Source organism: Marmota flaviventris, chromosome 9 (assembly GCF_047511675.1).
Source record: "Marmota flaviventris isolate mMarFla1 chromosome 9, mMarFla1.hap1, whole genome shotgun sequence".
Lineage (NCBI taxonomy): Eukaryota > Metazoa > Chordata > Mammalia > Rodentia > Sciuridae > Marmota > Marmota flaviventris.
This window is the reverse complement of record NC_092506.1, coordinates 62,392,235-62,419,542: the sequence shown is the minus strand read 5'-3', so window position 1 is coordinate 62,419,542 and position 27,308 is coordinate 62,392,235. Positions and strand designations below refer to the sequence as shown.

Here is a 27,308-nt window from a genome sequence, read left to right as displayed (position 1 = left end):
AGAGGAAAGTCCTTGAAGTGAGCCAAGAGTACTTGAATGAACTTCATAAAGACAGGCTTTTAACTTCAGTCTTCTGAAGAATGTAGATTTTGAACACTAAATATAGATCTAAGGGTCTAGGATATATACCCCTTTATATTAAACAATACCAAAGAGGTTATTTAACTTTTTATATCATCCATGCCCCTTCCACTTCTCCACATTCCACTAGTCTGAGCTTTTTATCCACTTGTTCAAGGGCCCTTATACAAGACATTGCATTTTTGTTTTTGTTGAATGAGTCAGTAAACCCATCTAGGATCCATCCAGCTGACTTCTGCATACTATAAGTTTCCTGAGGATAAGGATTTAACTGTGTTGCCTTTAGGTGTCTTCCCTCTTATGACTTGCCCTTATTTTCTGTTCATGATAATCATAACAATTTACATATTCCACCAAGAAGAAAATAGTTTATTTAAAAATAAAAAAAGACTAGAAAGTTCTATTTTATGTGTGCCATATGTGAATCTGTTAACTCCATTTTCTTGAATTGAGTTTAACAGAGCAAACTTTGAAATTCAGAAGGAACTATTGGTGCCTTCTGCTTTGTAAGTAAAATCTCATTTTAACATGCAGCAAACCAGCAAAGTTCAAATCCCTGGGTTTAAATCTGCCGTTTACTGGTATAGTGATCTTGGCAAATTATTTAATCCTTCTGAGATTCTGGCACATAAAAAAGACTTAACTACCATTAATTCCCTTACTTTTCCTTCTTGCCTCCTGCTTCCACCTCCTATTTCCCTTCAAAATAATCATCAGGGTTACTGCCATAACATATTTAATTGGTGAAGCAAGGTTCAACTGAGCACCAGTACAACTTCCTGATTGGGAGAAGTCTAAAAATAGGAGCCTATGGAACATGAAGAAGAGAAGACGGACACTTGTGATTTCATCAAATATTGGACTTGGACTCCGAAGTAGAGTGTTTGCCTAGCATGCACAAAGCCCCTGCGTTCAATCCCCAACACCACAAAAAAAAAAAAAAAAAAAAAAACTTAGGCTCAGCTAGTTGCTCTAGTACATGAATCCCTTCCACAACAACTCTGCCTGATAGTCTTTTGGTTTTAGCTTCAAATCAGATAATAGAGACATTGTAAAAATTCTCACATTGCATATCAACTTCATAATTTTTTTTGCAAATTGGTGTGTTGGGGCCTGTGGGCCTGTCCCAAGAAAGAGAACCACATATACCCTCAGTGAGTATTTCCTCCAAAATTAGAGAGTGTTCTTGGTTCTTGCTTGCCAAGGCTTGTTCTCCTCTATCCTCTGCAGGTGTGTATCCTCTCTTTGGACGTAATGCTTCCAACCTCTCAGGAGCTGCCTTGCGAGTTCATGTGGTTCTTTCCTCTCTTTCTCCACACACTGAGCCCACTCATGAACTGGACTCTGTGGACTGCAGTAGTCACAGTGAGTCTGAGCAGCTCTCCAGAAGGAATGATGAAATCCAGCTCTCTCCACCTGGTGGCCACCAAAAGTCTGCCTCCACCCAGGTCCCCTGCAACAGCACCACCTCTGAAGTCTGCCTGGCCCAGGAGGACCCTGCTGAGTTGGAAAGAACTTTTGCAGTCAGTATCCTGGTAGAAAGAGCAATGCACTTGAGCTTGAAAGGTAGGCTTTGCTTATTTATCCTGGGGCAAATTTCTGACTTCTCAGGATATGGTCCTATCTTCACAAACCTTTCAAATCAAGACAGGACCTATAAAAGTGATTAATTACTAATAATTATTATATTTCCCAAGCCTAAAATAACATGAAAGCTTTTTTGAACTTAAAACTGATCTTTTTCAATATCCTAATGTGGCATATCATAAATTCCCCAGTCTAGAAACTTGGACATCTACCTAGATATTTCTCTTTTTTTTATCTACCATCATATCATCGCATCTATTGTTCTGTATCTTAAATTTCTCAGAAATCTCTTCTTCTCCATTGCCACTCACTCAGGCCTTCAATATGTACCTGGAATCAGGGAATTCTTAACAGTAGATCCATAAACCCCCAAGGGATTCATAAATGAAACTGAGGGTTGGTGACTTGGATAAGAAAATAATTACATTTTAATTTTTATTAACTGCTAATTAGAATTTTTTAAATTTTTTACTCTAATTAAAATTTTTAATTTTTTAAAATAGTACCTGTGATGTCATCAACAATAGAAATCACAGGTATTTTTATATCACATTATAATTATTGCAGATATCTTGGAATATTATTTATACTTATCAGTGCTTTGAAATTACAGCAGTTGTTGCCATAAGATCTTGTTAATTAAACATATCCATATCACAAAATTCTTTTAAGTTTCCCTGACTGTTTCAGTCTAATTGCATTTCCTTATAATCATGGGTATTTTATGTTGTTTTTAAGACAGAAATGCACTAAGTTTCTGAGGCTGACCCTAAACTTGCAGTCCCCCATCTCAGCCTCCCAAGTGGCTGTAATTACTATCACGCCTGGCTTCTGTATTACACATTTTAAAGAAACATTGTTAAAAGGCCCAAAGACTTCATCTGACAGTTAAAGGAATTCATGGCATAAAGAATTCCTTCCCTACCTTTATTCAATCTTGCACTCTCCCCTAAATTTTCCCCTTGTTGTCACTCTTTTCTTTTGCCTGGTTCATTCCATCTCTTCTCCCAAAGACTCAAATCAAACATCACCATGTACCAGAGGTGATGTAAAGGCCCCCTTCTGTTTGCTCCCTTACCACTTTTGCCTTCTTCAGTGTTGTGTCTTATCACATGGTACTAAAATTGTTTCCATGATTTTCTTCTTCACTAGATTTAAGCAGCTCAAGAGCAAAGACCTTATCTCATTTGTTTATTCAAAATGCAGTCATTCATGTGGCAACAAAACTTATTTGCTATGTGCTATGCACTGTCTTTAGTGCCAGGGATAAATCAGTGAATAAGAGACAGTGTGGTGCCCTTGTGGAAATTATATTCTGTAGAAACATTCATCTGTGTACCCCTAACCAATAGGGTACATACGAACATGCATGCATACATGCATGTCAATTTTTTAACAAGTTATCCTTTCTTTGTCTCAAATTTTTCATCCATAGCTCTGAAGACTGGGGTTGTGGCTCAGTGGTAGAGCACTGAGTCTCTGGGCCTTTTAGCATGTGTGAGGCACTGGGTTCAATCCTCAGCACAACATATAAATAAATGAATGAAATATAGGTCCATCAACATCTAAAAAAAATTAAAAAGAAAAAGCTCTGAGAAACTTTCTATTATGAAACAACATTAAGCTGTACAGGGTAGCACATGCCTATAATCCCAGCTGTTCAGGAGGCTGAGGCAAGAGAATGGCCTGAGCCAAGGAGTTCAGGGCCAGCCTGGGTAACATAGTGAGACCCCTGTCTCAAAACAAAAACAAACAAAAAAAATAACAGCTTTAATTCAGTACTCTTAAGATTTTTTCATACTCACATTTGACATGACAGTTCTATGTCTAGCTCTGTTTTATAAATGAGGCAGCTGAAAAACTAAGAGGTAATTTGAAGGAATATAAATTATGCCCAGGAAACAAAATTAGCTACAGTATCATCAACTCCTAGAGGTGCTCATTAGCCTACCCAGGCAGGAGGACAGGCATTCCTGGGTTCCCACTTTTAGCATAGTGTTTATCTTAGTGCATTTTAATGATCTCTTTTTATCTGTCTCTCTCAGATCAAGAATTAAATATGACTCATCTTGTGCATATGTGACACAGAGGTGTCAATTAATGTTAGCTTAAGAGAACTGGACTAAATTTGTATAATATATAAAATTAGGCAATACTTGAGGGGAAAATTTTCCTAGCCTAAAGTGAAAATCTCTCTTCTCCTAACTAAATAGAGTTACTTAGAACTATTACAGTGGAAAAACCCTAGAGAAGGAGTCAGGAAATCTGGCTGGTTCTTCCAAATTCTAGTTAACCAGGTGCAGGATGAGTGAGCCACTTTGCTTTCTGTTCCTTGGTTGCCTTATTTGTAAAATAGGGAGAGAGACACCTATCTTAGGTGATTTTCATAAGTATGATCAGCATGAGTTTAGTGTGTATAAGAAAACACTTTCTTAAAACAAAAGAAGTTGTTTTAATCTCATTAAAACAATTATGCCATTCTTGATTCATAAGGCTATTTTCATTCTTATGGAAAACACAGGAAATTCAGTGAAAACTCTGGAATGATAAAAATGATTCTGCTCAGGTCTTCTTAACTGTTCTCAATGTGTGTCTCAACCCTGTGAGAGGAATAGTGATTTTCTTCTGGGCCACCTCCAAATGTGTTTGAGAACTTGACCTTTTCCAGAAACATAAACAGGCTCAAATAAATTTATACACAAGGGGGAGAGACAGGGAATCCTGATTTATCACCTGCCTGTTTGGCTCAAAGGAGCATTTCTGCTTAAGACTGATTAAAGAACAATTTTCTTCCAAAGTCAAAATAGTAATTTTGTTTCAAGGCTTTTAGCAAATAGTTGCTTTACAAGTAAAACTCAGTGGGTGGGAAGCCAGTGGTATGAAAAAGAGATCTGAGCAATATTGGTGTACATCTAGAGTTAGAATTTTACTGTGAAGCTGGGCATGGTGGTGTATGCCTATAATCCCAGCAACTCTGGAGGCGATTCCAAGTTCAGCGTCAGCCTCAGCAACTTAGTGAGGTCCTATGCAACTTAACCAGACCCTGTCTCAAAATAAAAGCTAAAAAGGGCTTGGGATGTAGCTCAGTTGTAAAGTGCCCTTCGTTCAATCTCAGATACAATATATATAGTGGAAAGTAATTGATAGCACATTTCAGATGAGGAAACTGAGGTTGAAGGAACTAGAATGAGGTGGTATACTAAATTAGTGTTTGAGAACATGGGAAACAAGTTATCTTGACCCTCTCAGAATAGCAGGTAATCCTCTCTGATGATCTGTCTGTTTCTGGAAACCTCTGCTTGTGTGCATGCAAGCAGATGAGTCAGCTTTTCTCTCCTCCAACCCTGGCAACCTTCTGTAAACAGAGGGCAGAGGTGATTCTGCAAACCTATTATAAGGGCATTGGGCCCTTTTGTGCATCCTCAGTCTACTGAAGGAAACACAGATTACTCTAGAATACTGTGAGAACTGCTGTGATAGAGGCAGGTTATCTCTCCCTAATTGTGAGAGTTTACATTTCATTAGAAGAAATCAGTTGAACAGCTTAAGACCACCAGGTACAGTGGCATATCTATAATTCCAGCTACTCCGGAGGCTGAGGCAGGAGGATTACAAGTTCAAGACCAGCCTGAACAACTTAGGAAGATGCTGTCTCAAAATAAAAAAGGAGAATGTAGCTTGGTGGGAGAACTCAGGCCTAGAGTGTACAAGGCCCTGAATTCAATCTGCAATACCATAGAGGAAAAAAGAAGAAGAAAAAGAAGATGAAAACCCACAAAGGAAAGTAGGGAGTGGGAGGTTGTATCAGGCAGAGTCTAGTTGTAGGAAACAGAACCCACTCTAGCTGTTTTTAAGCAGAAACCAGGTTAGTATGGAATATTAAGGTATTTCACGTCATTGGAAAGGCTTAAAGGACTGGGCTTTAGGCTAAACTTTCATGAGAGAACCTCTTAATCTTTTAAGTTCAAGATACAGTGCCAAAACAAATTCAAGAATCACAAACTATCCTCATTGCCATTACCAGGGCCTGTCTATATCCAGGACCAAACCCTGGAGCAGAAAACAATATCTCTGCAGGTTCCTTATTATTAGCAAACACAGGAGGTGAAGGATGTCTTCTGCCTCATGTATGCCATCCACATCTTTTGTGAAGGTTATCTTAAGTGGTAGAGATCAATTTCCCTCCATATCCTAGTTGTATGTGTCTTGGAAATATAGTTTTTAACACTTTCAATCTCTATAATCAAGGAATATAATACAATGAAAGTAGGTGGGGTAGATGCTAAGCAAGTCAATAATATAAGTATTATTTAGTTACACTAAAATAAAACTTTTTAAGAAGATAGCTCACTAGATAAAGGTATTATTAGTGCTATTCTGTACTTTTTAAGTGAATAATGATGAGTACTATTTCCATTAAATATTCTTTGCTTACTTCCATTTTGTTAGAATCATCTTTCCTTGTTCTTTCACCAATATGCTTATAAAATGGTTTTGCCATATTGTAGCCAATGGTATTATTTGATTCCTCATATGGTTTTTTGTTTGTTTTGTTTTATTTTCGTACTAGGGATTTAACCCAAGGGCACTTTACCATTAAATATATGCCCAGCCCTTTTTATTTTATTTTTTTTTAAGATCGGTCTCACTCAGTTGCTTAGGGCCTCATTGTGTTGCTTAGGCTAGCCTGAAACTTACCATCTTGCTGCCTCTGCTCCTGAGCTGCTGGGATTACAGGCATGTGCCACTGCCTGGTCCTTCTATAGTTCTTCTATACTTTAGTCCTTTTCCAATTCTAAGGCTCCCCTATCTGCTTTATTTCCCACTAGGTCTCACTTGTGAAATTAGCAGGTCTCTTCCTCCACTTCAGTTCTTTTCCAGGGCCTCCTCACAAAGTCTCCATTTCTCCCTTTTCTCTTTCTGTCACCCAATTTCTTTCATTATTGTGCCCAGTAAAAACTATAAAAGTAATGCTTGCTGGTCTGATTTTGTATCCTGAAATGCTTGAGTCATGAGATTAAACAGCATGACACATCAATCTTTTACCAAAATTTGGGGACAAAAATGCTTTGCTTGGTTTAAACAAATATGTCTCTATGATGGAACATAATATAAAATCTTTTTATTGATTTTTTTTAACTTTTTAAAAAATATATTTATTTTTTTTAATTTATGTATTTTTATGTGATGCTGAGGATCAAACCCAGTGCAAGCTTTCTACCACTGAGCTACAACCCCAGCCCTGAACTTGATTCTATGATGGAAGTGTTCTGTGTCTTCGTTGTTTAGTATGGTGGCCATTTGCCCCATACAGCTATTGAGCATTTCAAATATGATTAGTATAAACAAAGAACTGACTTTTTTCCCCTCCTGTGTTGGGATTGAACCCAGGGCCTTGCACATGCTAGGCAAGTGTTCTACATCTTCAGCCCAGGAAATGAATTTTAATCATATTTAATTTTAATTAATTTAACATTGAATAGCCACCTGTGGCTAGTCGGTTATCTTATTAAACAGCTAAATTAGACTATCAAGTATCATCCACCATCTTCATTTTAAATTGTTTTAAGACAGAATAAATGACTTCACTGAGTCTCCCACTTTGGAAACCTGATCTTATAAAAATTAACACCAGCACAGTACCCAGTGTTTCACGCAGTACTATGGGATTCTTTAACACTCCATTGAGGCAAAAGTAGGACATGGTTTAGAACATGGATCCTGGAGCCTGAATGCTTAAATTTCACTTTCCGTTCCACCATTTAATAAATGTGTGACCAACTAACTTAATCTCTCCGTACCACAGGTTTTTAAAATCTATAAAATGGGAATAATAATAGAAAAATGCCTGTCTCATAGGGTTATGTTAAGGATTCAATGAGTTAATATATGTAAATTTCTTTGAACAGTGCCTGTGATATTGTGGCACTGATTCCATCTACTATTAGTGCATATTTTTAATCCTTATAACCATCTTAGGTTGTATAAGTATAATATGTCCCATTTTACTTGAAGGAACTGTGACCTAGACAGTCCTTGCCCAAGATCACACAGAACATGTATGGTAGAGCTAATAATTGATCATCTGACTCTTAAGTCTAAGACTGCAGTTTTTTCTCCTCTCCCTGGTATTCCCATCATCCCATGAAGAGATGGGAGAAGTCCCTTCTTGCTGCGGATTGTTTATGAACAGAGCCTTAAAAGAACAATTGCAGTAGTAGAAAGATCACTAGACACATTGTAGGTACAGGGAGTAACTCAAAGACCCAAACGTCAAAAAGGGCTAGAAATGATCCTGCTTGTACTGTATAGTGGGAGGCTACTTCTAGCACATTCTTTTTGGTACCCTAAAGTATAGTCACTCTATGTTCTATTTCAGGGATCCCCTTGACAGAGCGAAAAGTATCAATACCCAGTTGTTGTGTATCCTTTGCAACAGCTGATGAGCCATCTCCTGTATACACCCAAGTGATTGAAAACACAGATTCTCCCATCTGGAATTTTCAACAGCAGTCAAGGTTTGTATTTGCTGATGTACCATTGACCTCCCAGAATCTGCCTTTTGTTCCAAGAGAAAAGCACAAAGTAATTAACACAATATTTAAGCAGACCTAAAAAATACTTTTCTTACGCAGGCAGTTATTTAATCCTAGTGCTTATGAATTCACTAGTGCTAACAGTGGTTTAACTCTAATCAGTAGCATTCAGAAAGTATTCAGTGAGGCAGCCACTTATATACCCTCCTCTATTATAGGCACTGAGCATTGAAATTCTCTGCTATTGAGTTCAAGGTCTAACTAGGAAGAAACACAAATAAAAAATTACAATTAAGTGTGACACATGCTGTAACAAAAGTAAAAAGGATGCTAGTGGAGCTCAGAATAAAAAGAGTATTTGGGCCATCCTGAAAATTCAGAATAAGCTTCGTAAATAAGATACCTCTGCTAAATATTGAAGAATGTATGGGCTGGGGCTGGGACTCAGCTATAGAGCACTTGCCAGGCATGTGTGAGGCATTGGGTTTGAGTCTCAGCACCACATATAAATAAATAAAATAAAGGTCTATCAACAACTTTAAAAAAAAATTGAAGAACATATACAAGTTGTTCAGTTGAAGTAGGGTGAAAAGAGCACTCCAGTCAGAGAAAACAAACCTCAGGAAAGGCTGTGTTTTTTTCATTCTTGTAAAATACTCTGGAGCCTTGGCTTTGGAACCAGAGAGACTTGACCTCTAACCCCATCTCTGTTATTTACGAGCTGTGTGAACAAGTTAGTTCAGATTCCTTATCTGTAAAACAAGTATAATTTTTATAGGGTTATTATAAAGTTCAAATTAGAAATACTACTTCACAGTACATAGTATGTGTATAACAAACATCAGCTCTCCTTTAATAAGCTCAAAAAATAGCAGGTGGAGTTTTTGTCAATCATGTTGCCAAGGTAGGGGGCTGGCATAGAAGGTCCACAAGTGGGGTGCAGTGTTTGTCCTTCCTTTTCTTCTCTTACTCTGAGCATCATTAAATATGTGGATGCTAATGCTAATTATCATTACACTGCCTCACCTTTTACAAAATTTAATTCTTGTCCACCAACACTAGCCATAGTACATACTCTCTAATCTATTTTCTCGCAGCATTCGTATACTTGAGTCTCATCATTTGCTCACATGTTCAGTTTTGTATAATTTGAGAGGCTGGCCTGAGTCAGAAGCTGAAAACTTAGCAATATTATAGTGAGCTACTGGAAATTACAGAAATTCGGGACATAGTAACCAGGGTATTCATCTAAAATATTAAATCTACCCCAAAAGTCAGGAAACCAAAAGATTAAGCTTCTAAGTGGAGGCAGCCTAACAGAATAATTATAAAACTTCACAAACTCAATGAAGGGACTTTTAGCAAGCTCCCTGAACTTTACAGTTGAGGAGATTGTGGCCAAGGGAGGTTACATACTTTTGTTGAAAACAAAGGCAGGATTAAAAGAAAAATGAATAGTAGTGCTGCTTACAATATCTTTATCACAAAATTAAGTCTACAATTAGAATCCTAACACTGTGTTACTTTCATTTTAGCATACTGTCTTTTTTTGATCTTGAAGTAGACTCTCCAGTAGGTTTACTAGTGCTGTTTAGGGAATGAAATGAAGTCTCTTTGTTTTCTCTGGATCTCCATCTTGCTCACCTAAAGTAGTGGCCTCTGTTTTAGAACTTCAAACTTTAGCTTTTAATTGAGAACTGCAATTTCCTTTATATAAAATATATTAGAGGTTGTTAGTAAATTCCACTTCAGCTTCTTTATTTGCTTTGAAAGTTGGGCACATTCTTATTTTGTTGCCTTGCCTCTGCACAGTGTAGAAGAGTCAGGTGTTCAAAGTTCAAATCCAGCCCTGCTATTTACTCTTATATAACCTTAAGTAAATCACTTTTCCTCTCTGAGCCTAGCTTCAGGATTATAAAACAGGATTATAGCACCCATGCCACAGGTTTTCATGTTGATTAAATATATATGAAACACATAGTACTATGCCTGCACAGGTAGGTGTTTAATAATTGTTGTTTTTTTTTTTCTCTTCCATTCTTACTATTCTCTCACCTTAAAACTTCAAAAGAATCCTTACCCACTTCCAATAAAACTGTTAATTACATGTTGAGAAGCTTCCTTCCCATACTCAATTCCCTTAGAGAAACAGTTTGAATGTAAATACCAGGGTGAAGGGGAAGTGCTGCAGCTTGGGAAACTGTTTTCAAGTCTTGGCAAGTTATTTCATCTCTCTGTGCTGCCTGTCCCCTCATTTTGACCATGAAGATAAAAATATATTTTAGAAGATGCCTGTGAGGATGAAGTGAAACAATACTGGGAAATTATTTTGCAAACTACAAGAAATCTGCAAATCTAAGATTCATACTACAGAAGATTCCTACAGTTAATTTATGGTGATTGTTTTTCTCAATAGGCTATCAAAAGAGCTGCTTCTGGACCCACAGCAAACCCTGGTCTTCAAAGTTTGGCATAAAGGAGGTATGAACTCTGTTCTGTGAATATAAAAATAAGCTATGTCCTGTTGACAATTTGCAGTCTTTTTTTTTTACCAAGTGAAGCCGTGGCATTGATGGTGCTAAGGATGCAGATATTTGGGGATTGGGAGAAATCCCACAGAAGGCCACAGTGTTCTCCAGTGGAATTTAATACTTAGAAATCATATTTTGTTTATTACCTGCTTAGTGAAGAAATCCAAATGCATTTGAATGTTTCCAGTTGTGTCTGTCAGTAACCAGTGCCCAGCATGCCACATACATGTCATTTCTCTCCACTTCGTGTCATGATAAGGCCTTTCACTGATTGGTTTATTAAGCAAGAGACACTAGCATTTTAAGGCAGTACAAAAGAAAACTTATTTTTCCTTGTTTTAAAAACTCAGAGAGATGCTGACATCATGGTCCTTGAACCCAGTTTTACTCAACTACCATTTATTCAGCGGCATAACCCAGTCGTGTTAAAAACATTGGTTCTGCTGGCACAACGGTACACACCTGTAATTTCAGTGGTCAGGAGGCTGAAGCATGAAGGTTGCAAGTTCAAGGCCAGCCTCAGCAACTTAATGAGGCCCTTAGTAACTTATGGAACTCTGACTCAAAGTACATGCATTTTTAAAAAGGAGCTGGGAATGTGGCTTAGTAGTTAACCACCCCTGGATTCAATCCCCAGTATCCCCCAACCAAAAGGAACATTGGTTCTGAAGCCAGACTTTGGATTCATATGCCAATTCTGCCCTTTACTGTCGCAATATGACTTTTGGTAAATTACTTAACTTCTCTGTGCTTCAGTTTTCACATCTATAAACTAGGAAAAATAATAGTACCTACTTTAGAGGGTTTTGAGAGAAGTAAATAAGAGCCTGACACTTATGAATACCCTGTCAATTTTTATTGTATTTATTAACAAGTGACAGTGTCCAAGAACTTGACAGACATCTCTAATCTTGCAAGGTGCAAATACAATTAATCTGATTTCATAAATGTAAAAGCTGAGGCCCAAGGAAGTTTAGTGGCAACTAAAGTTGTATAGCTATTAATTGGTGTAGTCAGGATTCAAGCTCAGTTCTGAACTAACTATCCAACCTTCACTGCTTATACTCCACCATGCTGGTAAGTTTAGATGTCGCAGAAAAATGAGGTGTTAAGGATGTCCCACCATCTCACAGTTTAGTAAGCTTAGTAAATTTTATTTCACTATATCCCTCTTATAAATCTAATTCCTTTAGCATTCCTGCTGGGGGATGGGGATGTGGCTAAGTGATAGAGTGCTTGCCTAGCATGCGTGAACATTGGATTTGATCCCCAGCACCACCCAAAAAAAAAAAAAAAGATCCTACTAGGGCTTGTTTCCAAACCTTCATCAATTTGGAGTCACCTACAAAGTCACAGTATTTTGTTGGCCAATGCTAATTTTCAGTATTGACCACAAAGCCTAAAAGACCAGAGTAATCAGGGTGTTACATAAGTTACATAATGTATTTCTGCTTGTGTTCCTGTTTGTGAGGGCTGCTTTGTTCTTTTTTTTTTTAATAATGTTATTGTATTTTATATACCTTTATTTTATTTACTTATTTTTATGTGGTGCTGAGAATCAAACCCAGTGTTTCACATGTGCTAGGCAAGCACTGTACCACTGAGCCACAACCCCAGCCCTTTGTTCTTGTTTTGATGGTTAGTTCCATGTTGCTGCTAGCTAGTCAGCTAGCTAGTCCCACCATTATCCAGCCTCATCAATGCAGAAAAACTTAAAAATCAGATTTCTTTAAATCAAAACAAGAAATTCCTGCAGTATTTAGCTGGGATTCTCACTCTTCTCTTGCTTTCCCCCCACCCCTCTAAAGTGCTAGAGAAATCATCAAGTAGACCAGGGTTCACTTCAATTCAATAGCAAGAAAAAAGAATAAGCTTTGGCCATATGCACACCTGGGTTCAAATTTTGACTCTGCCACTTAATAACTATATGACCTGAAATAGATCATTTTATCTCTTCTCTCTTCCTCATTTTTTAAATTAGGATAATAGTACTTGTCTTTCAGGATTTCATGAGGACTAGAAATGATATATGTAAAATACTTGGCACAAAATTGTTGCTTAATAAGTAGAGATACTTTTATTATTATGCTGATACTGTTCTAGGGCTATTGGGTATAGAGAATAAATTGCAGATTTTCAGACTCTCTAGAGGGTCTTGTAAGATTCTGTTTTAAATGAAGGTGAAGAAAATGCTAGACCAAACTAAGCAATATTTATCTAATTCTCTCAGTGTGTATAGACTTCTCTTAAATCCATCCTTTCCACACAGATTCAGCAAATCTATTATAGAAAGTACTCAAAGCAGTACACAAAGGCTATACTCAACAGATATTTGAATTCCTACTCTGTGTCAATCACTATGACAAGTGCCAGGGATAGACATGGTCCCTGACCTCACAGAGCTTACAGCCAGTGAGGGACACAAAAAATATATAGTTTAGTATGATTAGGCAATCCAGGGTACTCTGAAAGGGAACATCTAACCCAGACCTAGGATATTAGAGGCTTCTCAGAACACACCTCAGCTGAGAAACAAAGGAGCAGAACATTCTGTAAGAGGGGACTACAAATAGAGTAACCTGTGTCGGTTTTCCAGGGGATTATCTTCTTTTTGTAATTTGTGTTCATTTGTTCTTAATTAGATATAATAAATATGTATATCTTAGAAAATTTGGAAAATACAGATAAGAATAAATAAGAAAATGCAAATCTCTTATAATTCCATAGTTTCAAAACTCACTGCCCTGAGGAAAATCACTGAGATATGATAACCAAGGGAAAAGAACAAGTGTTCCTTAAATTAGGGATATTTTCTAGTTAACGTATATCATAAGGACAAGGCTCAACCCTGCCATTTTTTCCCTCACCTTGCAGAAAGGGAATTCATAGCAGGCTCTTGTTACCAGCTCTTTCAACCTCATCATCTGTCTTTTTTGATGGCTTTGGAATCACTAAACTTCTGAAGTTGCCTGATCAGCTTCTCTGTGCAGCCTCTAATCTCACTGGCAGGGTGTGCCCAGCCAAGGTGCCCAACTCTTCTGTTTCTTCCACAGATGAAGAGAGGGTGATTGGCTTTGCCTCGGTGGACCTCTCCCCATTGCTGTCTGGCTTCCAGTTCATCTGTGGCTGGTATAACATCACAGACTTCAGTGGAGAGTGCCAGGGGCAGATAAAAGTTGCTATCTCCCCTTTGGAGAGTTTGATACACTTCAAAGAAGAAAGACAAGCAAGGCGTGGGGTGGAGACCCCAGGAACACTGGTATGTATCCTGATTCACATCTAACTAGTAAGGGTCCTACTGAGCAAAGCCCATAAGATCCTGTACGCTGGTGCTTTCTGACTTATAGAACACATTATATTTTCGTATCTCTTAACAACCTCCTGGTTTTGGGGGAGTGATGAAAATGTTCTAGAATTAGGTAACAGTAATAGTTATACAACTCTGAATATACTGGAAACCAGTTAATCAAACACTTTTGTGTGTGTGTGTGTATGTGTGTGTCTGTGTGTGAGAGAGAATAGATCCTTGGGTGTTAGGCTTATTTTTTTAATTTTTATTCTAATTTGTTATATATGACACCAGAATGCATTATGATTAATATTACATATATAGAGCACAATTTTTCATATCTCTGCTTGTATACAAATATATTCACACCATTCGTGTCTTCTTCATACATGTACTTAGGGTAGTGATGTTCATCTCATTCCACCATCTTTTTTTTTTACCCCCTTGTCCCCTTTATCCCCTTCCCTCCCCTTTGCCCTATCTAGAGTTTGTCTAATCTTCCATGCTACCCCTCCCAACCTCACTATGAATCAGCCTCCTTATATCAGAGAAAACATTTGGCATTTGGTTTTCTGAGATTGAATAACTTCACTTAGCATTATATTCTCCAACTCCATCTTTTTACCTGCAAATGCTATGATTTTATGCTCTTATTGCTGAGTAATATTCCATTGTATGTGTGTGTGTGTGTGTGTGTGTGTGTGTGCGTGCGTGTATGTGTATCTCACATTTTCTTTATCCATTCATCTCCTGAAGGGCATCTAGGTTGGTTCCACAGTTTAGCTATTGTGAATTGTTCTGCTATAAACATTGATGTAGCTGCATCACTGTAGTTTTTAAGTCCTTTGGGTATAAACTGAGGAGTGGGATAACTGGGTCAAATGATGATTCCATTCCCAGTTTTCCAAGTAATCTCCATACTGCTTTCCATATTGGCTGCACCATTTTGCAGTCCCACAAGCAATGTATGAGTGTGCCTTTTCCCCCACATCCTCGCCAACACTTATTGTTGTTTGTATTCTTAAGTAGCTGCCATTCTGACTGGAGTGAGAGGAAATCTTAGAGTAGTTTTGATTTGTATTTATCTGATTGCTAGAGACATTGAGCATTTATTCATATATTTGTTGATTGATTGTATATAACCTTCTGAGAAGTGTCTGTTCAGTTCCTTGGCCCATTTGTTGATTGGGTTATTTGTTGTTGGTTTTTTTTTGTTTGTTTGTTTTGGTTTTTTTGTTTGTTTTGTTTTTTGATGTTTAGCTTTTTGAGTCCTTTATATACCCTAGAGATTAGTGCTCTATCTGATGTGCAAGTGGTAAAACTTTGTTCCCAAGTTGTAGGCTCTCTATTCACCTCACTGATTGTTTCTTTTGCTGAGAACCTTTTTAGTCTGAATCCATTCAATATTAATTCTTGAGTTTAATTCTTGTGCTATAAGAGTCTTGTTAAGGAAGTAAGGGCCTAATCCAATATGATGGAGATTTAGGCCTACTTTTTCTTCTATTAGACTCAGGGTCTCTGATTAACTCCTAGGTCCTTGATCCACTTTGAGTTGAGTTTTGTGCATGGTGAGAGATAGGGGTTTAATTTCATTTTGTTGCATATGGCTTTCCAGTTTTCCCAGCACCATTTGTTGAAGAGACTATCTTTTCTCCAATGTATGTTTTTAATGCCTTTGTCTAATATATGATAACCATAATTATGTGGGTTAGTCTCTGTGTCCTCTATTCTGTACCATTGGTCTACCTGTCTATTTTGGTGCCAATACCATGCTGTTTTTGTTACTATTGCTCTGTAGTATGGTTTAAATTCTGGTATAGTGATGCCACCTGCTTCACTCTTCTTGCTAAGGATTGCTTCATCTTTCTGGGTCTCTTATTTTTCCAGATGAATTTCATGATTGCTTTTTTATTTCTCTGAGGGTTGCCATTGGGATTTTGATTGGAATTGCATTAAATCTGTATAATGCTTTTGGTTGTATGGTCATTTTGACAATATTAATTCTGCCTATCCAAGAACAAGGGAGATCTTTCCAACTTCTAAGGTCTTTAATGTGCTTTAGTTTTCATTATAGAGGTCTTTCACCTCTTTCATTAGGTTGATTCCCAAGGTTTTGTTTTGTTTTGGTTTGTTTTTGTTGTTGTTGTTGTTTTTGAGGCTACTATAAATGGAGTAGTTTCCTCATTTCCCTTTCAGAGGATTTGTCACTGATGAACAGAAATGTCTTTGATTTATGGTGTTGGTTTTGTATTCTGCTACTTTTCTGAATTCATTTACTAGTTCTAGAAGTTTTCTGGTGGAATTTTTGGGGTCTTCTAGGTATAGAATCATATCGTCGGCAAATAGTGATAATTGGAGTTCTTCTTTTTCAATCTGTATCCCTTTAATTTCTTTCGTCTGTCTAACTGCTCTGGCCAGTGTTTCAAGAAGTATGTTAAATAGAAGTAATGAAAGAGGGCATCCTGTCTTGATCCAGTTTTTAGAGGAAATGCTTTCAATTTGTTTCCATTTAGAATGATATTGGCCTGGGGCTCCGCATAGATAGCTTTTACAATGTTGAGATATGTTTCTTTTATCCCTAGTTTTTCTAGTGTTTTGAACATGAAGGGGTGCTGTGTTTTGTAGAATGCTTTTTCTGCATCTATTGAGATGATCATATGATTCTTATCTTTAAGTCTATTGATGTGATGAACTACATTTATTGATTTCTGTATGTTGAACCAACCTTGCATATCTGGGATGAATCCCACTTGATCATGGTGCATGATCTTTTTGATATGTTTTTATATTCGTTTTGCCAGAATTTTATTGAGAATTTTTGCATCTATGTTCATTGGACATATTAGTCTGAGTTCTCTTTTTTTTGATGGGTCTTGGCATGGTTTTTGGAATCAGGATGATACTGACCTCATAGAACGAGTTTGGAAGCGCTCCCTCTTTTTCTATTCCTGAAATACATTGAAGAGTATTGGTATTATTTCTTCTTTAAAGGTCTTGTAGAATTTGGCTGTGTATCCATCTGGTCCTGGGCTTTTCTTGGTTGGTAGGCTTCTGATGGCGTCTTCTATTTCATCATTTAAAATTGATCTGTTTATATATCATCCTGATTCAATTAGGGCAAATCAGATGACTCTAGAAATTTGTCAGTGCCTTATTTTTATTTTATTGGAGTACAAATTTTCAAAATAATTTCTAATTATCTTCTGTATTTCTGTAGTATCTGTTGTTATATTTCCTTTTTCATCCCATATGTTACTAATTTGAGTTTTCTCTCTCCTTCTCTTCATTAGCATGGCTAAGGGTTTGTCAATTTTATTTATTTTTTCCAAGAACCAACTTTTTGTTTTGTCAGTTTTTTCAATTGTTTCTTTTTTTTCAATTTCATTGATTTCAGCTCTGATTTTAATTATTTCCTGTCTCCTACTGCTTTTGGTGTTGATTTGTTCTTCTTTTTCTAGGGCTTTTGGATGTAATGTTAAGTCATTTATTTGTTGACTTTTTCTTCTTTTAAAGAATGAATTCCATGCAATGAACTTTCCTCTTAGTACTGCCTTCATAGTGTCCCAGAGATTTTGATACGTTGTATCTGCATTCTCATTCACCTCTAAGAATTTTTAATCTCCTCTTGATGTCTTTTGCAAACCATTGTTCATTCAGTAGCATAATATTTAGTCTCCAGGTGTTGGAGTAGCTTTTATTTTTTTATTTTATCATTGATTTCTAATTTCATTCCATTATGATCTGATAGAATGCAGGGTAGTATCTCTACTTTTTTAAATATTTTTTATTTTTTAGTTTTAGGTGGACACAATATCTTTATTTTATTTTTACGTGGTGCTGAGAATCAAACTCAGTGCCTCACACATGCTAGGTAAGCACGCTACCATTTGAGCCACATCCCCAGCCCCAGTATCTCTACTTTTTTATATTTGCTAAGAGTTGCTTTGTGGCATAATATATGGTCTATTTTAGAGTAGGATCCATGTGCTGCTGAGAAGTGGTAATACACAAAAAAGTATATTTGTTCATCGAGGATGAAATATTCTATATATGTCAGTCTTTGTTCAGCTTTTGTTTGGACGATCTATCCAGTGGTGAAAGAGGTATGTTAAAGTCACCCAGAATTATTGTGCTGTGGTCTGTTTGACTCTTGAACTTGAAAAGAATTGGTTTGATGAACAAAAATGCTCCATTGTTTGGGGAATATAAATTTATTATTGTTATGTATTACTGATGAATGGTTCCCTTAAGCAGTATGAAATGTCCTTCTTTATCCCTTTTGATTAACTTTGACTTGAAGTTTACTGTATTTGATATGAGGATGGAGATCCTTGCTTGCTTTTGCAGTTCATGAGAGTGGTATGATTTTTCCCAACCTTTCACCTTTAGTCTGTGGGTGTCTTTTTCTGTGATATGAGTCTCTTGGAGGCAGCATATTGTTGTGTCTTTTTTTTTTAAATCCAAGCTGCCTATCCATGTCTTTTGATTGGTGAGTTTAGGCCATTACATTCAGGGTTATTATTGACACATGATTTGTATTCCCAGCCATTTTTGTTTATGTTTGGTATTTAACCTGACTTGGCTTCTCCTTTGATTAGTTTTTCCTTTAGTGTAATTCCTCCCTTTGCTGATTTTCATTGTTGTTTTTCAATTCCTCTTCATGGAATATTTTGCTGAGGATGTTCTATAGTGTGGGCTTTTGAGTTGTAAATTCTTTTAACTTTTGTTTATCATGGAAGGTTTTTATTTCATCATCAAATCTAAAGCTTAATTTTTCTGTATATAACATTCTTGGGGCTAGGGATGTGGCTCAAGCAGTAGTGCACTTGCCTGGCATGCGTGTGGCCTGGGTTCAGTCCTCAGCACCACATACAGAGAAAGATGTTGTGTCCGCCGAAAACTAAAAAAATAAATAAATATTTAAAAATTCTCTCTCTCTCTCTCTCTCTCTCTCTCTCTCTCTCTCTCTCTCAAAGATTCTTGGTTGGCATCCATTTTCTTTCAGAGCTTGATATATGTTGTTCCAGGATCTAGTAGCTTTCAGGGTCTGGGTTGAAAAATCTGCATATAATCTAATTGGTTTCCCCCTATATGTAATCTGATTTCTTTCTCTCGTGGCTTTTAATATTCTCTCCTTATTCTGTATGTTAGGCATTTTCATTATAAAGTGACTTGGTGTGGATCTGTTGTGATTAAAAGTACATTTGGCATCCTGTAAGCCTCTTGAATTTGGTTTTTCAATTCATTCTTCATGTTTGGAAAATTTTCTGATATTATTTCATTGAATAGTTTGCTCATTCCTTTGGTTTGGATCTCTATTCCCTCCTTTATCCCAATAACTTAAATTTGGTCTTTTTATGTTATCCCATATTTCTGGAATGTTTTGCTCTTGTTTTATTATCATATTCACTGTATTATCTACATTATTTTCAGTATTATATATTTTGTCTTCATTGTCTGAGGTCCTATCTTCCAGGTGGTCTAATCTGTTGGTGATACTTTCAACTGAGCTTTAATCTGGTTTATTTTTCTTTCATTTCAAGGATTTCTGTTTGTTTTTTTAGAATTCCTTATTGAAGTAATCTTTTGCTTCCTGAATTTGTTTATGTAGCTCTTTGTCAAAATGATCTTTTGCTGCCTGTATTTGCTCTCTTATATCATCCTTTAATTTGCAGAACATTTTAATTATATACATCCTGAACTCCTTCCAGTAATTTCTTATGCTGTTCTTGCCATGGATTCTGATAATGTGGTATCTTGATTTGTTTGGGACACTTTCTTTCCTTTTTTTTTTTTTTTCCTATTGCTTGTATTTCTTCCCTTCTAGTACTGTGGATCTTAAGTGTTACTGTTTTTACCTTATAGGCTTATAGTGCCCATGTAGGGATCTAGTACCTCTCCTTTGAGGTGAAGGACAATGTTATCAGTTCCTAATATAAACAGTGTACACCCTAAAAACAAATGTTTGGTATTAAGATGTTTACAGTTTGGTCACAATGTACAGAAATGGTGAATTCAGTTATTATCCACAGTATACTCAGTAGGTTTGTAAAAAAGTTTACAGTTTCTGATGGAGGACAAAGAACCAGGAGGGAGGGTAGGATGATATGCTGAGGAGGTAGGAGGTGAGGATATAGAGTTGTTATATCTTAGGAAGTGTGAAAGAGAAATCCAAAGAGGAAGATTAGTAGCAGGAGAAGGGAAAGGAAGTAATTTGGGGTAGACAAGTAAGTGGGAAGGCAGTAGAGTACATAAAATAAACACACATATATATGGAGAAAAATTAAAAATGTTAAAATAGTAGCAATTGGTAGGATAAAAGAAAAAAAAAATATATATATATATATATACACACACACAACACAGCTATAATATACTATTCAGACATCCCAGTCCTCAAAATCCTAATTCATGCAAAATACTTGGTTTCACATATGTTAGGGATGTGAGGGCAGGAGAATGGAGAGGTGGGGGGGGGGGGAAATCTTGAAGGAAGAAACAGGATTGTTTTGGTTGGAAGTCCATGTCTTTCCTGCTTCCCTTCTCATCCAATAGGTAGGTTGTCTGTTGTTAGCTGGTATCTCCACCCTCAGGATGTCACTATGCTGGGGTAGTGGCCTCTGGGGAGAGGAGGGAGTACATGACCAGCTGGAGTTCCAAACTGGGTGTTGCCTTCCACTGAAGAAGGTGATGAAGGTGGCCCAAGATGGAGGCGCCTTCTTTCAGCAGTGGGCTGTCGGGTAAGGTGTGGGGGGGCAAGCAGCGGCGTTGGAGGAGGAGTTCAGAGATGAGCTCTGTGGTGTGTGTGGCTATCAGCTGACTTCAGAGCCTGTGTGAAGTTCTTGGGTGCCGGGAACAGGCAGGCTATTGCACGTAGGGGAGTCTATCCGTTGCTGTAGAGTCCCAAGATGGTGGCCACCAGGGAGCCCCAGTTGATAGATGGGGGTTCACACAGGAGTAAGTTCTACGTGTGAGAACCTGCCGGTGTTCTGCATGGGAGTGGCCTTGGTGATTTCTGCTTGGTGCTCGGTGGGTGGCCGAAAGTTCTGTGCAGGTGTGGATGGTGCCCGCTCAGGTACCCGGTAGTCCTGCATGGGTGAGTAATTGGGTGGCTGTGATTCCTGCATGGGAGCAAGAATTTTGCTTGCAGAGAAGCAGTATTCTCACAGCTTGAGTCCCAGGTCACTAAGCGACACAGAATGTTGCCTCCCTCTAGCCCACCACCTTGAATCTCCCCAAACACTTTTAAAGGATGAATTTTATGCTTCATGAAGTTTATCTCTGTTTTTAAATAAAATAAGATTAGTTGCAGTATAGAATTTGAAACCATATCTATTATTTTTTAAAAGTTTGTTACATTAAAATTATTGGTCTTTCACTTTAAAAAATAAGAAAGAATGGAAAAAGAGGAATAGGCAATAGTAAGTAGAGACAACTCTTTCAAAGAGTTCAACTGTTAAAGAAGAATTAAAAGAAAGAAATTTCCTAACTGTCCCAGATAGAGGAGCTCTGTTGAAGCAAAGACTTGTGTTTTGTTCATGTCTTCTTCATGCATCCTTGGCCCAGGGTCTGGCACACAGTATAAATCAATACCTACTGAATGGATAAATGCATTAGAAAATGACCAAGGGTTCATTGGTCTTTATATATAAAAGATATTTTTTCTTCCAATCAACCCTAATAGTTATAAGACAAGAAATACCATAGTCAGGGCTGGGGTTGTGGCTCAGTGGTAGAGCACTTGCCTAGTATGTGTGAGGCACTGGGGTTCGATCCTCAGCACCAAATAAAAATAAATAAATAAAATAAAGGTATTGTATTCATCCACAACTAAAAAAGAAAGAAAGAAAGAAATACCACAACCAGTTGGTCCTCACATGTAAAATAAATACAAGATAATGTCCAGCCAGAGTTTACAAACTAGCTGGAGGAACAAGAGCATAAATATAGATAAAACAACAAAAAAGCAATCTGATGACATAGTCCATAAAATAAGGATAATAATAATACCTACTTCATAAGATAATTGTAAAGTTTAAATGAGAAAAATAAATGCTAATAGCTTAGCACAGTGCTCAACACATAGGAAACAGACTTCAGTGGAAACTCTACTGAATAAATTTTACAAGTTTATTTATATACTGCTTTGTTCCAAGAGAGTTCATGGTAACCAGTGTACTATTTTTCTCATTGCTTTTCAGATCCCAATATATAATACCTTTTCCTTCCCTGCCTCTGATATGTATGCTGCATTCCCCAGCCGTATTGTAGAACATATCCAGGACCAGCTTGTTCACACCTCTTCAAAGGAACTTGATTTCTCCTCTCCTGGGAAGTGAGTAAATGTCTTGATGGGAAAAAGTGGGGTCAAAGAGTGGAAGTATGTGAACTGCTTGTCATATCTCCTTCATTAGAGGAAGAAATTAGAGATAGGATAAAGCTTTGCTGATCTCACAATGCCCCCCACCCCTAACCCTAAGATCTGTGAAAATAGAATTTCATAAGATAGGAATTAAAAGTTTACTGTTATCAAAAGTATTACTTTGTTGCAAGAAACACTCTTATCCTCAGAGGCCTTTAACATTTTGGGAGAAATATATCATCTTTCCCCTCCCAAAAATATGCAGGCTGTTTTGCAGAGAGCCATTGGCCCATCCTTTTCACTAAGCCAACCGTCATCATATATTTGATATCAGGGCTAGAGCATGCTCCATCTGGTCAAGGAGACAGGCCCAACAGTAAGATTGCTTCTTTCCACTCCACTCCCTTTCAGACCCTAGTGGCTTCCACCAGAGAGTCTTTGCTGTGTCTTTCCTCCCACCTTAGGGAGGAGGCAAGGAGTCTTCTCCCACCACACCCACTCCAGAATAGCAGTTAGTGAGTTGACCCTTTATTCTAAAACACCCTCTCATACTGCTTACACACTCCAAGTCCTGTTCCTTTGGTAAGTAATTTTCTATTTGGTCACCGTATGAAGAGATTCTCTTTTCTCTGTATAGAAAGAGCTATGTGTCTGTCAAATCCTAGATCCAAGGTTTAGATAATTCTTTTGTTATCTGTAAGTATTGTTTGACCATAATCAATCAGAGACACATGGGTGGGATGAGAATGTCTCTAATGTTCATTGTTTAGTAATTTGAAAAGCAAAAAGTTTAATGGTTTGCTTTTTTTTCCACATAAAAATGTCCCTGTTACTTTTTTACAAAGACCATATCAAAATGTCACATTCTAATCCAGCCATTCATCCAAGGGTAAACTGTAATTCCCTCTCTAACCACCTCACCTAACAGAAATCCAACTGTTTCTGACCCTTCCTTGTTCCAAGTCTTGGTGGTGAAGTGTATTGGAGATCAGACAGATTTGGAGTTCTGTCCTGGCTTTTTCTCTCATTGGTTATATGTGATCTTAAACTAATTACTTAAATTCTCTGAGCCTTAGCCTTAATTTTCTTATTTGTTAAATGAAAGTAATATATTACTCAAGGGTTGTCATGAATAGTAAATGAGAAAAGAAACAAATCATTTTTACACGCATGTAATAATACATGTGACCCCGGCATGGTGGTGCATGGAAACTGAGGCAGGAGGATCACAAGACAACCTCAGCAAAAGCAAGTCATTAAGCAACTCAGTGAGATTCTGCCTCTAAATAAAATACACAAAAGGGCTGGGGATGTGGCTTAGTGGTTGAGTGCCCCTGAGTTCAATCCCCAGTACCCCCCAAAATAATAATAATAATAATAATAATAATAAATGTGAAACTCCTGGAGCAGCAGTTTCCAAGATTTTTATCTTTGTACTTTATTTATAACAGCCAAAAACTCTAAACAACTCAGGTGTCCATCAACAAATAGATGAACAGATAGCCAAATTGTGGTATATCCATATGATGGAATACTACTCAAAAATAAAAAGAAATGTATTATTGATAAACAACAAAATGAATCTCAAAATAATTACGCTGAGGAATAGAAGCTATAATAAAAGAATATGTTGTATATAATTCTATTTATATAAAATTCTAGAAGATGCATACTAAGATATAGTAACAGAAAACAGGTAAGTGGTTGTCTAGGGACAAGGCAAAGTGAAGAGAGAGGGAAGGAGAAAGAAATTACAAAAGGCAAAAAGAAACTTGGAAATAATAGATATGTTCATTATCTTGTGGTAATTATTTCCTTAGATGTTTACATGTATTGGAACTCATCAAATTGTATGCTTTAAATATATAACATTTACTGTATATTTTGGTTCTACCTTTGCAAAGCAGTGGTTCTCAAACATTTCCACTTCAGAACTCACTTTGCTCTTTAAAATTATTGATGACCCCAAAGAGATTTGTTTATTTGAGTTATATATATCAATTTTTAACATATTAGAATTGAGAAACTTTCAAAACTTACAAAATCAATTATATTTCTGTACACCAGCAATGAATCATCAAAAATGAAATTTTGAAAAGTTTTGTTTACAATAACACCAAATGGAATAAAAAAAATATAACAAAAGAAGTATTAAATGTATTCTGTAAAAACTACCATGTTTTATTGAAAGAGATTAAAGAGGATCTACATAAATGGGAAAATATCCCATATGTTTATAGATTGGAAGACTTAGTATTATTAAGATTGTAGCAATCCCCAAATTGATCTATAGATTCAACACAATTCATATCAAAAATGCTGTTAACTTCTTTCTGGAAATGGACAAACTGATCCTAAAATTCATATGGATGGTTAAGAAACACAGAAAAAGTAAAACAGCCTTAAAAAAAGAACAAATTCCCAATTTCAGAGCTTACTAAAAAGCTACAGTAAGCAAGAAAATACACAAGAATAGAAATGTAGATCAGTGGGATAGAAATGAAAATCCAAAAATAAACTCATAAATCTATGCTCAACTGATTTTCAACAAAAGTTCAAGATGGCTAAATGAGGAAAGAGTAGTCTTTTCAACAAATGGTATTTGGAACATCTGAATATCCACATATGGAAGATTGAAGTTGAATTTTTTTTTTTTTTTTTTTTTGGTACCAGGGATCGAACTGAGGGGCACTTAACCACTGAACCACATCCCCAACCCTATTTTGTATTTTATTTAGGTACATATATGGTCTCACTGAGTTGCTTAGCACTGTGTTTTTGCTGAGGCTGGCTCTGAACTTGTGATCCTCCTGACTCAGCCTCCGGAGCCCCTGGAATTTTAGGCAAGAGCCTATGTACCTACCAAACCTCTTCTTTGTACCATACAAAAAAAATTAACTACAAATGGTCACATGTCTAAATGTAAAAGCTAAAACTGTAGAATTTTTCAAAGAAAACACCTTTGTGAGTTTGGATTATATGGTGATTCAGATATGACAACAAAAGAAAAATAACAGATAAATTCAGTTTATCAAACTTAAAAACTTTCATGCTGCAAATGACATCACCAAGAAAATGAAGACACAGCCCATAGAATGGGAGAAAATATTTGCAAATCACAGATTTGACAAGGAATTTGTACCTAGATTATATAAAGAACTCTTAGAACTCAATAGTAAAAACCCAAATAACCTGGTAGGGGATGTGACTCAGTGGTAGAAGTGCTTGCCTAGCATTTGCAAGGCAAGCCACAATTTGCAAGTCATAATTCAATCCCCAGCACTGCAAAAAAGAAAAAGAAAAGAAAAGAAAAAAAAAAAAAGCAACCAATAGCAACCAATTGTTTAAATAGACAAGGAATCTGAATAGACATTTCTCCGAAAACAATGTACAAATGGCCAATAAGCATGAGATAGAAAACAAAACTACAATAAGATACCACTTTACATCCACTAAAGGTACTATAATCAAAAAGACAAATATTGCAAGTGTGAGGAAGAATGTGAAGAAATCAGAGCCCTCATACATTGCTTAGTGAGACTATAAAATGGTACAACTGCTTAGAAAAATAGTCTGGCAGTTCCTTAAAAATTTAAATGTATAGTAACCATTTAACCCAATAATTATACTCCTAAATGAAGAGATATGTCTACACAAAAACTTACATGTTTTCTTGTAGCAACATTATTCCTAATAACCAAAATGTAGAAACAACCCATATGTCCAACAAATGACAAGTAAATAAACAAAATGTGGTATAATTATACAATGAAATATTATTCGGCTATTAAGAGAAATGAAGTACTAATGCATATGATATGGAAGAGGCACAAAAACATGCCAAACGGAAGGAAAGTCACACAACAACAACAAAAAAAAAAACATGTTATATGATCCCATTTCTTTGAACTATCCAAAATAGATAAATTATAGAGACAGAAGATAAATCAGTAGTTACCTAAGGCTGAGATGTTTTGGGTAGAAATTGGAATGATTGCAGTAGTTATGGGTTTTTTTTTTAATATTTCTAGTTATAGATAGACACAATACCTTTATTTTATTTCTTAATTTTTATGTGGTGCTGAGGATAGAACCCAGTGCTTCACATGTGCTAGGCAAATGCTGTATCACTGAGCCTACAATCCCAGCCCTGAGGTTTATTTTGAAGGTGATAGAAATGTTCTAAAATTGATTGTGGTAATGCTTATACAACTTTGTGAATATACTAAAAATCATTGAATTGTATGCTTTAAATGGGTTGAACATGTAGTATGTGAATTATATCTCAATAAAGCTGTTATTTAAAAAAGAAAAAAATTATTACTGGAGTCACATTTTTTAATATCATGCTCAGAAATTGGAGATTTACACTATAGATTTTTAAAAAGAACTTTAGAAAGGAATGATGGTGATGAAATAGATTAATCACTCATTGAACGCTTATAGCAAGGCTTGGTATTAAAATAAGGGCTCCATATGTTATTATTATTGTCGATATTATCAGATCTGTTTTAAAGAAATCACTTCAGCTATAATTGTGGAGAATGGAAGAAGGTGGAGTGGGTAAGACTGATGGCAGGACTATTTGGAAGACTTTTGTGAACCAAGCAAGAGTTGATGTAACCAAAAATATAGTATTAGGGATAGGTTTGCAGTGCCATTTCAGGAGAGTGATTTTTTGGTCACACTAGGAGTTTTCTCATGGGCTTAGAATTTATTTTGCTCCCATTTTCTCTGGACAGAAGTGGTACCACAAGAAGCCTGGCAACACGCCATGAAGAGCATGTGCAGAACATCCGCCGATTTCATGAATCCCTACAGCAAGGAGAGGCAATCTTGACAAGTGATGACAAACTGACCGCATCGCCTTTGTCCTCCCACACCTCCATTCTGACTTCTCTCAGGTGAGGCACTCTGCTAAG

General features: G+C 36.7%; 1 protein-coding gene across 5 annotated transcripts in view; it reads left to right on the top strand.

The window, feature by feature from the left end:
• Nucleotides 1–27,308, top strand: part of C2cd3 (C2 domain containing 3 centriole elongation regulator) — a 137,787-nt gene that overhangs the window by 83,435 nt on the left and 27,044 nt on the right. For all 5 annotated transcript variants that reach the window (XR_011708572.1, XM_071616479.1, XM_071616480.1 and 2 more), the window contains 6 exons: nt 1,312–1,647; nt 8,048–8,186; nt 10,621–10,685; nt 13,789–13,994; nt 22,226–22,359; nt 27,129–27,290. Coding sequence is in view for 4 of the 5 variants with exons in the window: in XM_071616479.1 (XP_071472580.1) it covers nt 1,312–1,647; nt 8,048–8,186; nt 10,621–10,685; nt 13,789–13,994; nt 22,226–22,359; nt 27,129–27,290 (1,042 nt within the window). In the remaining variant the exon portion in view is untranslated. The remainder of the gene's footprint in view (nt 1–1,311; nt 1,648–8,047; nt 8,187–10,620; nt 10,686–13,788; nt 13,995–22,225; nt 22,360–27,128; nt 27,291–27,308) is intronic.